Source organism: Crocodylus porosus, unplaced genomic scaffold (assembly GCF_001723895.1).
Source record: "Crocodylus porosus isolate Cpor-Errol unplaced genomic scaffold, CroPor_comp1, whole genome shotgun sequence".
Classification (NCBI taxonomy): Eukaryota; Metazoa; Chordata; order Crocodylia; family Crocodylidae; genus Crocodylus; species Crocodylus porosus.
This window is the reverse complement of record NW_017728910.1, coordinates 12,262,934-12,278,338: the sequence shown is the minus strand read 5'-3', so window position 1 is coordinate 12,278,338 and position 15,405 is coordinate 12,262,934. Positions and strand designations below refer to the sequence as shown.

Sequence of the window (15,405 nt, the reverse complement as noted above, 5' to 3'; positions counted from 1 at the left end):
GAGCCCTGGGGGACCCCACTGCCCACGTCCCTCCAGGTCGAATAAGACCCATCCACTATCACTCTCTGGGTGCAGCCCTCCAGCCAGCTGGCGACCCGTTTGACTGTGCAGGTGTCGACCATTTGATGAGCTTTAGTTAAAGTGCCCCAGTAGCCATTTTTAAACCCACAGGGGCTTATACACATGATGGTGTGGCAATGCTAGAGAACTTTAACTAGAACACAGAACAGACTTGAGTAATCATGTCTGGTTTGACGTGTTCTTATTAGAACATGGCAGAACACGTGTATTGGCACCCAAAGATTCCATGAGACTTGCAAAACATATCAGCTATTAATCAACAAATGCATCAGTAAAAGTGAGGAGTCATAGGGTAGGAACCCGATGGGGGATAGTGGTTTGAAAAGCAACCTGAAGATCACAAATAAAATATAACTGTGTGATAATACTTTTTTATTGTTTTTTTTTAAACTTCAGGGAGATTACTATGAGATAAAAATGGAACTTAAATAGGTTTAAATCTCTAGACTACTATACAGCAAACAATAAGCTTAGCAGATAAGTAATGAATAATAAGCCAGACAACAGAGAACCTGTAGAGAAGAGATGATACATGAAATGATGCTTTTGTATACTAAGCAGGGAAGAGGTTTGGGAATCATTTTCAAAAAAGTCCCTAAAACCCAGGGGAGAATTTTCAGTTGAAATGAAAAACAAACAAAGTCATCTATTGTGTTATGGAATCAGATCTATACAGAAGATAATATTGACTCCATGTCAGACATAGTTTTTACCTCAGTCAAACAGGCAGGACAAATATTAATAAGTTGGTGGATGGATGAAGTTTACCAGAATTTCCACAGGAATACTTTCCTACTTCATAATCACATATGGACCTAGATCAGGGTGGGCAAAATAAGGCCTGGGGGCCAGATCTGGCCCACTAAGGGATTCTGTCCAGCTTGTGGCAGGTCCCTCCATCCTGCCCAGCTCAGGCACAATGGGGAGGCCGGTCCCACCACCCTCAGGCACACAGCCAGGCCTGGGTAGCCCAGTGGCAGTTCCTTCTGGCAGCCACCACCATTGGACCTGGCCCCACTGCCCAGACACCCTGGCCCATCTGCCCTGAACCAACTGCCAGGGGTGGATCCTGCACAGGCCGGGCATGTGGGTAGGTAGATGGGATGGGGCCGTGGGCAGCCAGGAAGCAGTGTTTGGGAGTGGGACTGGTGGCTGAGGCTGGGACTGTGGGATGATGACAATGTGGGGCTGGGGCCAGAGCCATGATCCATCGCTGACATGGTCTTGTGATGGGTACGGTTCTGTGCACAGGATTGTGCAGGGAGCGGATCATGGCTCTGCCTTGGGACCCAGCCCCACACTGTCACTGCCCCAAGTTCCCAGTCCTGGCCTCAGACAACTTCCTGCCTTCCCACGGCCCCATCCTGTCCACCTGGCCATGCATCCTGCCCACTTGAGTCCTGGCCATTTTCCATGAAGACCCTGGGATTGATGGGTGGTGACAGCACGAGGCTGGGGCCCAAGGCAGAACTATGATGCACTCCCTGCACACCCCGCCTGCTGAACCTGTGTCCATTGCAGGGGTGTGCAGGCAGTAGATCACAGGTCTGCCCCAGGCCCCTGGCCCAGGCTTCACCACCTCATGATCCTAACCACACCTGCTTGTCTTGATTTCTTCCTCTATCATGTGCATAATGTGGTTGTTACTGAGCAGGTAAACTAAGCAGCCACACCCATTCTTTCAGAAGCTCCCAGACCTTCTACCTCCTGGACCCATAGGCAAGAGGAGACACGCTGGTACTTCAAAAGTTAAAAATAGAGCAAATCAATTTCAAAACTCATCAGACAACCGTCAGTCACTGAAGAACTATAGTTTCTTAGCTGTATTTGAAGGATACTTTGATTTAAATGTGAAATTAGGTAGGGAGTACAGGGCAGGGAGTGGAAAGCAGAGCTGCAGACCATGCAGGGCTCAAGAGGATCACAGCAGCACTCAGGGAGGGTGCAGAGCTTAATTTGTGGCATGCCTGCCAGAAAGGTTCGTACTCACTGGGTTCGAACGTGGCTTCAGATGCTAAGTCCCTGCATGCATTTCACTCCTTAGCTCCTTTTGTTTGCTTAGCTTTCCCCTTCCCCTTTTTAAAATTTTCAGTAAAAACTTAAGTGTGAAACCCTGATGCATTCCATCCATCATGGCCTGAGATGAAGAGAACAGTATAAGAATAAAAACCAAACTCTTCTGTATTGTTATAAAGCTTGTTTACATAGCCAAGTCAGTGCCCAGTTTGTTAGGGTATGAATTAAAACTCACTAGCTATTCCAGTCTAACTTCACACTATGACAGAAGGCTACTTCACCCAAAGGCATTCCTAGTGCATACTAGAAGTGATCATACCAGGAAATAGGGCTGCCCTAGTTTACTATGTGCTAAGCTCCCTGCATAGACAAGCCTGAAGACATAAAGAAATGGAAGATGGACATGAAAAGATGGGTGTGAATGAAATCTTGTTTGCATGCAACACTTTTGGAAAAATTGTTATTTATTTTGTTTCATTCATCTATGATTAATTAGGTGATTCCCCAAGGGTGCATTTCAAGGGTGGAGTGACTTAGATGTGGATTGAATTCACAAGTTTAAAGAAAAGCAGTAATGTTTATTGCCCTAAATTAGAGAAGAAACTGAAAAATCTATGTTCCTAATTGGTCCCACCACATTTTTACGCAGAGATTAGGAGGGTAGGAGTGGGGAGAGTGGGGGAAGAGGAAACCTAAGCAAACTAAGCAAAGGAGTTACTGGGTTAAATGCACGGGTGATCTGCTCCTCTGCTTTCTGTTCCCTGCCCTGTACTCCCTACCCAATCTGCCGCTCTCCTTTCTGCTCCCTGCCCTTTTTGCCACCATGCTGTCTATCCCCAGCCTAATCTGCCACATGCCACACATGGAAGCTGCCTGTGCCACTTGTGGCACATGTACCACAGGTAGGCCTCCCCTGTTCTAAACTTGTCAGTGGGGATTCTGGTTTTCTCTAAATTTAAAAAAATCCCCAATTTTTGGTTAAAAAAGGAACCCCAAATTCGCAATTTTCCGTGATTAAAATGAAACACCAATATGTTCATATTAGTGATGTTTCATTTAAATCATGGAAAAATGTGGATTTGGGGTTACTTTTAACTGAAAATTAGGGATTTTTTTGAAAATCACAGAAAACCAGGATCCCTGCTTATCAGGGAGCCTAAATTATAATACAGCCAGTTGAGAAACACAGATATGTTAACCTGAATTTCAACTGTGGTTTTCAGCAGCATTAAATTGAGGAAACATGATGGGGGGACAAAACATATATGCTTATTTTGCCCGTGAGGATCTGAAAACAGTCCTTCCTCCAGTCTTTCAGCCTCTGTGCGGTAAATAGGGAATGCTACAATATTTCACTCAGAGGCATACACAGCTTTCTACATCTCCTTTACAATCAGGTCCCATCAACAAGACCTGATACATGCAGCACAGGAAGCAGCCCCAGGAAATAAAAGACAAAGGTGGAAACTTCCTGCTTTTTGTGGAGGGGGAAGGAAGAGCAACAATTTGTAGCATATTAAACTTCCAATGGTTATGAGCAGTTTGAACCATATTTTAAAGTACAGCAAATAAATAAAAAAAAAACCAGTCATTTTGCAAGTTCAGGAATACTTAAACAATCCCTTTGAGGAGCTCCTCAGACTGTCCCACTGTTATTAGCCAGTAGTTCTGCCCTTTTATTTTCTTCAAATAAATTATATTTGGAAGACAATTTTGCAAATTAGTTTCATGGTCTGTTTCACTTCTGCACAAAAGTGGATTAAAATGTTGATCACTTTAGCCTGGGTTAAGCTGGAAACAATGATTTGAAAATGAAAATGAGAAAGTATAATTTAACAATTCTGTACGATTCTCCCCTTTGCTCTTAAGAAGAGCAATACACAATTTCATTTGCACACTGATCGCACAGACAGAAATTGGAAAGTTGTGATTAACTCTGATTTGGCTAGTCATTGCGGCCCTATTACAAATGTATAAGTTTAAAAATGTTCACTTTATAATTGGATAGCATCTTTCAGGGTATGAAAATGTAATTTTATTCCTTTGCTGCTTTCATTTTCTCAGTGGACAGAGCCTGCAGGCCACATTTCATAACATGCCTTTCTGAGTCAGAGCATAAAATATTTATGAAGTGTTTATTTAGTGCATTGATAAAATCCTGCAGATCACCTCTGAATCCTAATGGAAATCTAGCTTCTGGATGTGCACAATTAAGCTCTGGAATTTAATAAGGGAATTACAGTATCAGTGTATTGCATTTCAAGCTTACTCTCATTATCTCTCATAATCTGAAAAGAGAGATAAATGACGTTATTTTATCATTTTCACTATGCTTAATTCATTAAATGTTTACAAAGGGCTTTGAGGTCATGCAGTGAACAGAGTGAAGTAAAGTTACTTTGAAAATGCCTGTGTTTTTCAACTGTTCGGGACTAGCTACACAACCTGACTGGGCATGAAGACAGACCAAGGTGTGCATGTGTGGGGTGAGGGGCTAGCCAGAGGAAGAGGAGTGGTAGGAATAAAGAAATCTGTATAACTTGCAGGGCTGGATTAAATACTAGGTATTATAATCCTTGCCTAGGCCACCGGCTCCTAGAATCATGCCATTAAAGAAAGTCTTCATTTTCAGTAATATTTCCACTGTGCTTTCTTTGCCCAAAATGGGCTTAAGTTTACTAAAGAAAACTGGGGGGAAAACCTGGACATGTTAGTATGTAATTAAGGGAGCAACTGACTCGGAGTCTGCCAGTTAAACAGTGAGAGGGGCAGAATGCCCCAAGTTTTCCAAAGGGGCACTGATGTCAAGGCACTTTCCTGTCCTGACAACCCCTCTCTGGCAGATAACTGTGTATACAGCAGGCAAAGAACATACTCAAGTTCAACAGATGCTCTGACTGCTGTGATGGTTTCTGATCAGCATCCTTTTTTCTCTAAAATGGAGGCTGCGTGCAAGAAGAGGTGGGACTTCCTATCACTCCTGAGAGCGGAGGAAATAAAGTGTCAAGCTGACTCAAGCTGCTGCCCCGGCTTCTCTGGCTAGGGTTCCCAAGCAGCATCACTGAAAACAGGGATGGTACCAAGACTTGATGTAGAACCCTGAGGGTGGCCTTGTGGTGTAGGGTGCCTTAATCCAGCCCTATAATTTTGGATTTGGCCTGCAATCACAAATATGCTCTTATACTAGCTACAGGTATTTTCATGAAAATGGCCTATACACTGGAGTGAATTTGGTCAGCAGCATTTTATTTGTTTAAAATGTAAAAATTAAAAAGCATCCACTCTCCCCACAAAGTACATACACACACACACACACACACACATTCAATGAAACACTAAACCAAAATAAAAAGCTGTTACTATAATTTTATGTCTTTTTCACCACCAACAGAAGGGTGGCAAGGACAGAGCTGCTTCCTTAAAACCACTGGACCATAATGCACTTCAGCTGTCCTCTGCAACCATCTGTCCCTTCCATTTTTTAAACACTCAGAAATCATTAAATCAAAAATAAATTAACTGAACAATTATTTTCTTCCATATACACATAATGAAAATCAACTAGTCTAAAAAGAGACATTAAAGCAGTAAAAAGATTGCTTTCCAAAGAGCATATGCATCTCTGAGGAAGCTTTTCATGTGCAATGAGAAAGCTGCCAATTTCATGTCAAGAAGACAGATACACTGCAAACAGTGAGGGACCTGCATATCCCTCTTCTCACTACAGGAACACCTTGAATACTGAAAATGCTCAGATTATAATAATAGTAAGTAAGGTCACTGACAAGTTTGTAAGGATCACCCTGTATTTGTGCACCAAAGAAAAACCTGCTGGAGGGCTTGTGTTTGATGGAACAGATCTGCCATTGCTCCAGGTAAGCAGCAGAAATCAACTTTTCAACCAGGAAATCAGTACTGACAGTACTGAATCAGTAAAAAGGGTATTTGTGGCTCAAACTCTAGTCGAAGGGAAAAAAAAAGCCCTTTTGGAAATATCGTCTCTAAAGGCCCTCTCCCTGCTTCCTGTTAAATTCATACCTGAAAATTTTAGTATACACTTCTCCTGCAACAAAAGCAATAAATCAAAAGCCACCCAAGAAACAGAGGTTGATATTTTCATGGGCAATAGTACTTGCTATCATGTCTCCATTTTTCTGCTGTCCTCTATACCTGGGTGTCGTTAGAGCAGGTAAAATGAAGTAGACATGCACCCCCAACAAAAACATGTTGGGGTTCCATATTAACATTTGGATGAAGTATTAGGGCTGAAACATAAGCAACAGTGAACCAGCTGTTCATATTTATTTATACGGAACTAACTCACTGGCTCAAATACCAAACAGGTGCAAAAGAGTTTGAGGACACATAGCTATAAACAATTTCCTGGGTCTTATATAGGATCAGTCAGATAACCAAGGCAATGTGCATGCCTATGGAAATATTCCATTTGAGCACACGCATCATATATTTGCATTTAAATTAGAAGCATGTACTTAAGTTTGAAAATTTGGCCCCATCTTTATTCTGTCTCTGCCTTTGTGCATGATAATATGCATTATTTCTCTAGGGCAAAATACAGTATTATTGCTGAAAAAAACAAATTAGAATTGCCTTCTAGCACTCCAGGCTTTGCAAGCACATAGGTGAATGCTGTTTAGCACCCTTTAAATTAGCAGTGAATAGAAATTTGATTAGTATCCAAATGAAACATTTCATCATTTGTTGATTCTCATACTTGCAATATTTTTATGCATCAGGTTTTAAATGGTACTCATCTGCAGTACTGCTTTTTGCAGCATATAGCAAAAGTCATCATGTGGGTCAGATAATTTCCTGAGAGAATTCATTTCTGTGGGCGCATTCATACTTTGCCCACCAACCACCGCACCGCCACCTCTGCATCTTTGGGAATTTCACTAGGCTATAGTAACCTGTGGTTGGTTGTTGAGTCACATTAGATCTGCACAGGATGCTCAGATTATAGCTTTTCTTTATTCTAAATTGCAGCCTGGATGTTTTAACTTCAAAATTAATACTTGGAATAACATCCTTACCGTGGTAGATACACCTCCACTTTCTGTTTTTTCACAGAGCTAGCCCATTCCTCAATCAACTGGGCTTTGACCAGCGGTTCCAGGGTGACCAGCGGAACTTCCTGCCTGGAAAGAATGATCATCATACTTATCTCATCCCCCTCATATGGTATTTCCAGAACTTGATAGATGCCTCCAGCTTCATTGGAGCCATCACTAAACTCTCCTGTAAGACAGGAAGAATTCTATCAGAAGCATTTCCTTTGAGCTCTGTCTTCACTCAACAAATTGGGGAAAAATATGAAACGGAGGTTTTGTGCTACGCAATATTGATAACTGCAGGACAAAACAAGAACACTGCAGAAACTATTCCATACAAGGTCTCCTATCATGGATCCTCATTTCAGTATTCAATTATCAAAAATGCAGCAAATACATTCAGAAGAATGCAAACTAGGAACCTTAAAATTACCAAACTTACCTTAAGCTTAATACATGTTGCAATGAATGCATGTATGTTGATAAAAATGCCTTACTAGTTTACTACACCTGCTCACTCCTCCATCTGTCCAAACCCAGTTTTGTTAGTCTACTGCATATACTATATAGCTGTTTATTTCCTCCTCTCCAATATCACTGGCCCAGTGGTCGGCTGGCACAGCAGTCCTGTGCTCATGCTCAAGTTAATTTATGAGATAGGTATTCTACATTTTAGAAATATGAAGTCATACATACATGAGCATGATAACACATAACACTTTCCATCAGAATATGATGAAATAAATACTCTTCATAGATATAAAGTGGCTATAGTGGGCCAGCTTTTCCAGATTAGGAAATCACACACAAAGCTAAAATGAACAAGCAAAACAGGTAACTACATATCTAGGTGGATAGTTACAATGCAGGTGGGCATCTGAGGCATCCTCCTGTGGGTTAGCAGTACTTAGATTTGCAGCTGCCAAACTATATGCGCAGAATTATGTATGACACAACGTGCTTAAATCACAATTCTTTCTTAATTGCGGAAATGTTAAGTGCTCTAAATGATCTGCTTAGATCTCAGCTCACCATAGTAAAATTCTCCCTGTTGGTACATCATCGGAATCTGCACTTCACTTTCATCATCTTTAGTGAAAGAGAAAGTTCTTGTGTTTTCAGGCCTGAACTGAGACTTCCAGTTTCCCTTAAAGTAAACTGCATTGATGAGGGCCAAATGAGTTAGGGCACTAAAATCCCTTGATGACACAAAATCTTTGATCATATCTGTCAGAGAGAAAAAAAGGGGGGGAAAAAGGAAAGAGTGCTTCAATTTGCATACCAAACTGAACATTAAATCAAAACTTTTTCAGCTTGTAAAATGCAACAAAAAAATAAAAAAAAATTACACTTCCTTACAATGTCCAATTCAGATATTCCCAGTAAATCCCAAATTAAACTGTCATTCTTTTGGAAACCTAAAGCACTGTTTGTTTGGGTATGTAAACCTTTCTGTCAAGAGCACAATTGCTTCTGAGCATCAGTTTTAAAACATATGCTATACTGAAAAGAAAATATGGTTCAAACAATTAATCTTTTTCCTAGTGCTACTGTATGGTTCACAGATTTCTTCTTGGGGTTGAGCAAAATTTCTTTGGGCTTTGGCTCCAATTCAAGGCTGTAGTTAAACATACACTTAACTTTAGAAAACGTAAGTAGCCCCAGTTAGGTCTATACTCTATAGTAACGTGTAGTCTAATCTTGAGGCCATCGCAGGGTCCCAACAATTTCAAGGTAAAAGCATAATTATAAACACCGTAAGTCCTCAGCATTCGCCCACTGCCATTTGCTCATAGAAAGGAAAGGAGCAAAGATATCTTGTATCTGCTCTAGTCATGGGAGGTCCTTTAGCTGGGTATAGCAGCTGCTCTGCCCACACTCCTGAATCAATCATCCCAATCAGAGTTCATTATCTGTTACCTGGTGTAGCTGACTGGAAACTGCTTGCTATTGGTAACCTAATTTCAAGTTTCTACTTCTGAAAGAACAGTAACCGATCTACTCAATGCACTGAATTTAACAACTTCCCTCAGATGAGTTCCTTGCATCCCTTCTGTGGCTAACGTACTAGTTAATGCTATGAAGGCATTTGTGACCCATGTTGCCATGTAATATGTGAAAATGAAGGCTCCCTCCAATCTGGTTACTGTTTCCCAAATGTACGGTTTAAACGCAGGGGCCAATTCTGCCTTTGGATGCACATGCACAGCTCCAGGGACCAGTCAGTTGGCGACAAGGTTGTTCAGCAGAAGACAGAATCTGGTTCACGATATTCTAGGATTGCCCATGTCTCTTTTTAGCCTTCATTTTCTACAAGGTGCTATCCCTTGGCATTTCATTTTTGCCAGTGTTTTCCCACCAAATCTTGTTAATGCACATTACTGCATGCTAATTAGAATACTCCTCACCACAGAAACCTTAGGCAGCTACGGCTTTGCTTTTATACAACCTGCTTTACTTGTATTATTCAGTTTTATGAATGCAGCATGTTTGACGTGCCATTAATGAAATCCTGCCTGCCTTCTGTGACACTGCCATGCGAGACAGAGAAAAATGGTCTCTTCCACCTTCAACACAGCAGCCAAACAAAATGTGAAATCTAGTGATCGAGAGACTCTAGGTCGAGGGACAACTTTTGCCTTAGTCAGCTCAACGTGTCTCTACCAGATGCTGACTGCCAGCTTGGTCAGCACATAGGATGCTTGCACAGCAGGCGATAGACAGGGGATCGTGCTGCATCTTTTAACAGGAAGAAAAATGTGCATCTCACTGTGCATTCACCCAGACTTGAGCCATCTTGTTCTGTGCCAGCAATGAGAGACTCAGTGCATTGTTCGTGCTGCACCTAAGCCACAGAAATGGAAGAACCAGACAGAAGAAACAGGTTTTTGCCTCTCAAATGTAACATATCCCGTGAGATTTGGGGGGGTGGGCTCCAGTGGTTGAATTCAAAATGTAGAAAGTATCGTCATATGGATGTCTTCCCACTTTTTGCCACATATTTTCATATTTTTTAAACGTAATATTACATTGTTTTCTTCTCATTACAAATCTAGCTGCAGGTTCTTAAAGTCTCACTTGGTGAGATGTGTCGTACAGAAAGAGATTTTGACCTTAGCTTCAGCTTTACAATGGTACAGCTGAAACCAGAATCTGGCCTCTATTATTGTATTAATGTACAGCTTAATATTTTAGAGGTATGTTCCAAATAAAGAATCAGAAAAAAAAAATCTTTTATCTCCACCTTTTGGCACAAACACTCAACTTTTACACAGCTACTCCAAGCATGCATAAAACCAATCACCAATAAGTGTTCCATATGTGCACAGAACAGACTATTACCATATGGGTCTGAAGGGATTCATGTACTTTTTTCTTCTCTTTTACCGACGGCCTCTGTTCACCTTAATAGCAAATTTTATTAATGGTGTAATACTATTTTTAGTTACATTTAAATGTTACCCACTGAAGTCAGTAGACAGCTGTGTGCCGATCTAGTGATAACATTTAGTTGCAAATTTATCAAAATTGCCTTTCATTGTGTTTACTCTGCATTCCTTGGTGTCTTGGGACTGATTGTGGGAGGCAGTGAACACCCATGAATCCAAGTGACTTGTACTGAGCAAGCACAATTCTCATTTATCCCAACCTCAGGCCATTGATCTGCATCAACATACTCACGTAGTAACAAGCAGCTGATAAAGAAATTATGAAGAAGCAATTTCTTTTTATTAACTAACTGCATTAAAATACAGAAAATAGAAAATCAATTCAGAGTGGCTACTATTAAGGTGTCACTACTTGCCAATATATACTGCAGTTATTTCCTGTTTCATTGGCAAAAACTAGTTTCTGAGATATACGCATTATGTGGTTAGTGATAGCTGATGTTGGCTTTTTAAAATGGACTGCCACTCTACAGAAAAAGTAAAGAGAACTGATGCTAGTAATCTCTCTAAGAGAGAAGATACTTCGATCTTAAAAGAAACAGGTAACAGGCAGGAAAGAAATTCAGCAGTATTGCTTTGGAAACACAGAAATATTTACAGGAAAGTAATAAAAGAACCACAGAAACTTACTGTTTGTATGATTTTCCACCCACTTATTAATGTGACTGGCAACAGCTGCACTTTGACCAAAATCTACGTTTTCTACTTCAGCCTTAAAGTATTTTTTTACCAACTCCAAAAATTTGTCGCTGATGTGAAATCCATTCTGTACATAGAGGGAGTTGGCAATTTTCAACACATACTGGCTTTCCTCACTATTTACTGTATCAGAAAGTTCCTTCAAGAAAGAAAATTCTTCACCTGCAGACAGAGATCAAAAGTATATTCAGTAGGACTACTGTATCAGGAAAGAAAATTATTACATACATTTCCCTTTAAAGATTAATGACGGAATTTTAGCTTCCAGTACAAAACATCATTTTTTTTAATTTTACTTTTTGTTGTTTGTTTTAGCCGAACATGTCAGAGGTCAATGAAAAAAAGCAACAGTGACCAAGATGTACTGTCAGATTATTGAAAATAACTTGAGCATTCTGTCATAGATCATTTTGTTTCAGATCTCGAAGATGTAGAACAGAGTGCATGGCACTGATTCCTACCTTAGTTTTCTACTGCCCACAACAGAAATCATTAGTAAGCCATTTTCCAAAGCCACTATATGCTACACTGTCAGTTGTAATCCTTTCAGCTGTCCCAGTATCAAAAGGCATCATTTTCATCTTCTCTTGTGTATATCCATCCCTAATGCACCTAAATGTCAATAGTTTATGCCTTGGTTAAAAAAGAAAAACAACCCATGAATTTCAAACTAAATTCTTCACTGAGAGCTCTGCAAAGCTTGAAGACTTCAGTTAATCTCAATTGTCAGGACAATGCCTGGGGTCCGACAGAAGCAGGCTCTTTAGGTAACCAGAGCTCAGACAGGCAGTGACAGGCTTCATAAATTAAAAATCCCAGCAACTTGAATTGCTCTCCGAGTCAAAGCAAAAGCCAGGAAAGCACGTGGAAAGAGATGTGCCCTATTTAAGATCACCTGCACAACAATTTGAGCAACCTGCTGTTTTCTACCTGAAGTCAAAGCTTCCGGGTAGTCTGTAAACGAAACTCCAACTAGTGAGCACTGCAGTAATTCAGACCAACCTGGAAAGACGCTGGGGGCACAATCTGCACCAAAAAATAGTACATAGTCTGGTTTGCAGTTTCTTCACTTAAACTGTAACTATGGTCACCATTTGCAAGTGCTTTAGAAGCAAAGTGTAGAACAAAATAGCAATGAATACCTGCACAGAGGCAGACATGATCTATGTGGGATGCTATGCCAAGTGACCACTAAAAGGCCAGTGGATGTATTTATATTACACATACCTGTACAGCACAACTTTTTACTTCTTATAGGCGCCACCAAAATGCCCCTCCACCATTGCTTTTACAAAGGCCCTGCTGATAGGATTCGTTCACAGGTTTCCAAGCAAATGCCTGTGCATACTGCCTTCCACAACTACTTTCACACTTTTGAATGGGTGCTGTCCCACTGTTGTCATGTAAAGGGGCACACAGTTCATAGACTTAGCAACAAGGAACCATGTAGAAAGAACAAATAGATTTACTTTATCAGAGAAAAATCTATGAGCAAAATGTTATGATCAGTTACATCTGTGCAGAAACATTAGTTATGTGGATGTAACTACATATAGGGTATAATTCAATATTAGAAGCAACTGTTTTGTTCCGTGTAAAAGAAAAAAATGGATTTATTTTTTACATTATTATTTTTCTGTCTTTCTATTTCAACTTACAAGCAGTGCATACAATACATGGTATCTGCCTATCTATTGTAGACTTAAGTGGAAGTTTCCTGACTAATGATACTAAATATTTACCCCAGCATACCAGCTGTTTAAACCTTGCCTATTATCCCAAATCATTTAGTTCCTGTAAAGAATTATAACACAAAAGATACTTGCATTAGATTAAAAGTGAAGTCATATTTGCAATATTACACAAACTGAATTTCAAGATTTATTACATTTCAAATGGAATGACTAAGAAGTTTTCATTCCTTCTCCTATACCAGGGGTGTCAAAACTTATGGCCCATGTGCTGGATTCAGCATGTGTCTGACGGTGATTTCAGCAGGGCTTGTAGGGGGGCCAGGAATTCAGGGGCAGGGCTTACTGCCAAAATCCTAGGCAGAAAGTCACATTGTCAATGCATGCTGGCAGCAAGAGGTCAGCATCAGCTGCATTAACTCACGGAGGCTGCTGCCATATCTGAGCCACTCTGCAAAGAGCCCTGTGGTCCAGATGCAGCCCAGGGGGTAGGGGGAGTTTAACACCCCCGTCCCTAATAATACTGTGCAATTCTATTACTTTGATTTCCAAACTGCTTTACAAATGCCGTACTTTAACAAATGTACTGATCCATCCCAAAGGCTTTTTGAGGCTCTCTAGGTGAATGTCATTGCTATTTTACAAACGGAAGCCAAGGTGAAGAGTTAAAATGATTTGCTTAAGATTCTGGTGTCTTCTGCTGTCAGAGCCAGGATTAGATTTCAGGCCTCTGTAGCTCTCAATCTTATGCTGAATTCACTGGAAGATGCTTTAACCTGCTAGGATTATCAATTAGGATGTCATGAAACCTACTGACTAAATAATGATCAATGAACAAAGCCTTGACATTTCCATGGTTGTTCAATAACCTCCATCTCTTCTTTTAAAATAAAAATAAATAGAGAAACTCAATTAGACGACCTTACCATTTTTCAAGCTGCCAAATCCCATGGCATGTCGAATTTCTTTTAAGGTGGACCCGTGGGCTCCAAGCTCCACCATTCCCATGGCGATTGCAATGCTCAGAGGAGAGAAGAGAATATTCTCATCTACTCCTGTAGCTCGCAGCTGATTGTAAACATTCACAGAAAACTCCGCAATGGTTTCATCAGGGAAATTTGTGTTGAAGGCCTTGCTTTGCAAAACAAGCAAAGACAACAGTCCAAGGATGTACATGTCTGGCACGTTTCAGATCTGCAAAATACATTTTATAGGAGATGAGTTCACTTAATTTAAGAAAGAACGGGATCATTTAAAAGCACAGGGGAGAAGAACATACCAAGCAAAGTCAGTTATGTTGTTTTGTGCCCTAGATGAAAAATACAATTTAAGTATTTTAACATATGGTGGCAGAGCAGCTTAAGACATGTGGCACCCCAGCTCAGTGACTGGCCATGAAGGGACCCCGAGTGCCCCTCTCAGACCCAGGAGGAACCAGTCACCAAGCCAGGGGGCACGGGAAAAGGAGGGGTCCTCTCATGTGCTCCACGACTGGAAGTGGACTGAAAGTGCTTCTGGTCCACTTTTGGGTCCGCTGATGAGCAAGCTGGGGACCCCCCACGCTCCTGGGAGATGCTGCATCTGCCCCACCATCTCAGCATTCATAAGTTGAAGTACCTAGAAAAAACATATAAAGCTGTGTCTATGTCCAAATTGTCAAATCTCTCCAAATCGAATTGAAGGCTTCTGATTCAATTCGGAGAGATTAATGGGTCTCCTGATTCTAGTCGGATTCCAAGATTCAGCTGCTGAATTGGGCCGAGTCTCCTCTGAATTGAATCAGCGACCAAAGCGTCACATATCCCTACTAGTCATGTCACAACCTTGTGTACTACTGGCTACAGTAACTGGTGTGGCTTAACCACACTAGCTCAATGGACCACTAGACTCAACTGTAGAAGCTGATATATATAGCCCAATGTTGTAATCTTCAGATTACAACATAAAACCACAGTCATATTTATTTTGTGTTCTTTTGCTTTTGAAATTTGCCTACAGTAGAATAACACAGACCCTTCTGCCTGCAAAAGTAGTAAAGCCAAGAGAGACAATCAAAATAGTTTTTGAAGAATAAGAAAAGCTTTTCATCCAAATAGGATCTCTCACCCCACCTCTTCAATAGCTCAAGGTCCTGTTAATTTATCTTATATTATGGCAGTTCAATCGATGGCACTGACGTACAAAATTCTGTAGGTCTGCACCAAGGAAGCTTGTCCCGTAGTTTAAAAAGCAATCTAAGGTTGTGCATTGCTGTCCAAAACTGGTGAAGGTATGCATTCTCATATTTAAACTGCTATGCCAAGAAAAAGATATTACATGGTTGCTTGGTTACAAAGCATGTGTCAACTCGCTGGTGAGGGATTTTGAACGGAAAAAAATGAAAAAGTTAGTGAAGAA

The 15,405-nt window shown here is 40.8% G+C and overlaps 1 protein-coding gene across 1 annotated transcript in view; it reads right to left on the bottom strand.

Annotated features, from left to right (window-relative positions):
• Positions 1–14,224, bottom strand: part of SERPINI1 (serpin family I member 1) — a 35,103-nt gene extending 20,879 nt beyond the window's left edge. Inside the window, exons 1-4 of the mRNA XM_019532690.1 lie at positions 13,935–14,224; positions 11,249–11,479; positions 8,202–8,396; positions 7,152–7,356 (exon numbers count right to left, since the gene is read on the bottom strand). Of these exons, the coding sequence (XP_019388235.1) occupies positions 7,152–7,356; positions 8,202–8,396; positions 11,249–11,479; positions 13,935–14,184 (881 nt within the window). The 5' untranslated portion in view covers positions 14,185–14,224. The remainder of the gene's footprint in view (positions 1–7,151; positions 7,357–8,201; positions 8,397–11,248; positions 11,480–13,934) is intronic.
• Between the last annotated feature and the right edge of the window lie 1,181 nt (positions 14,225–15,405).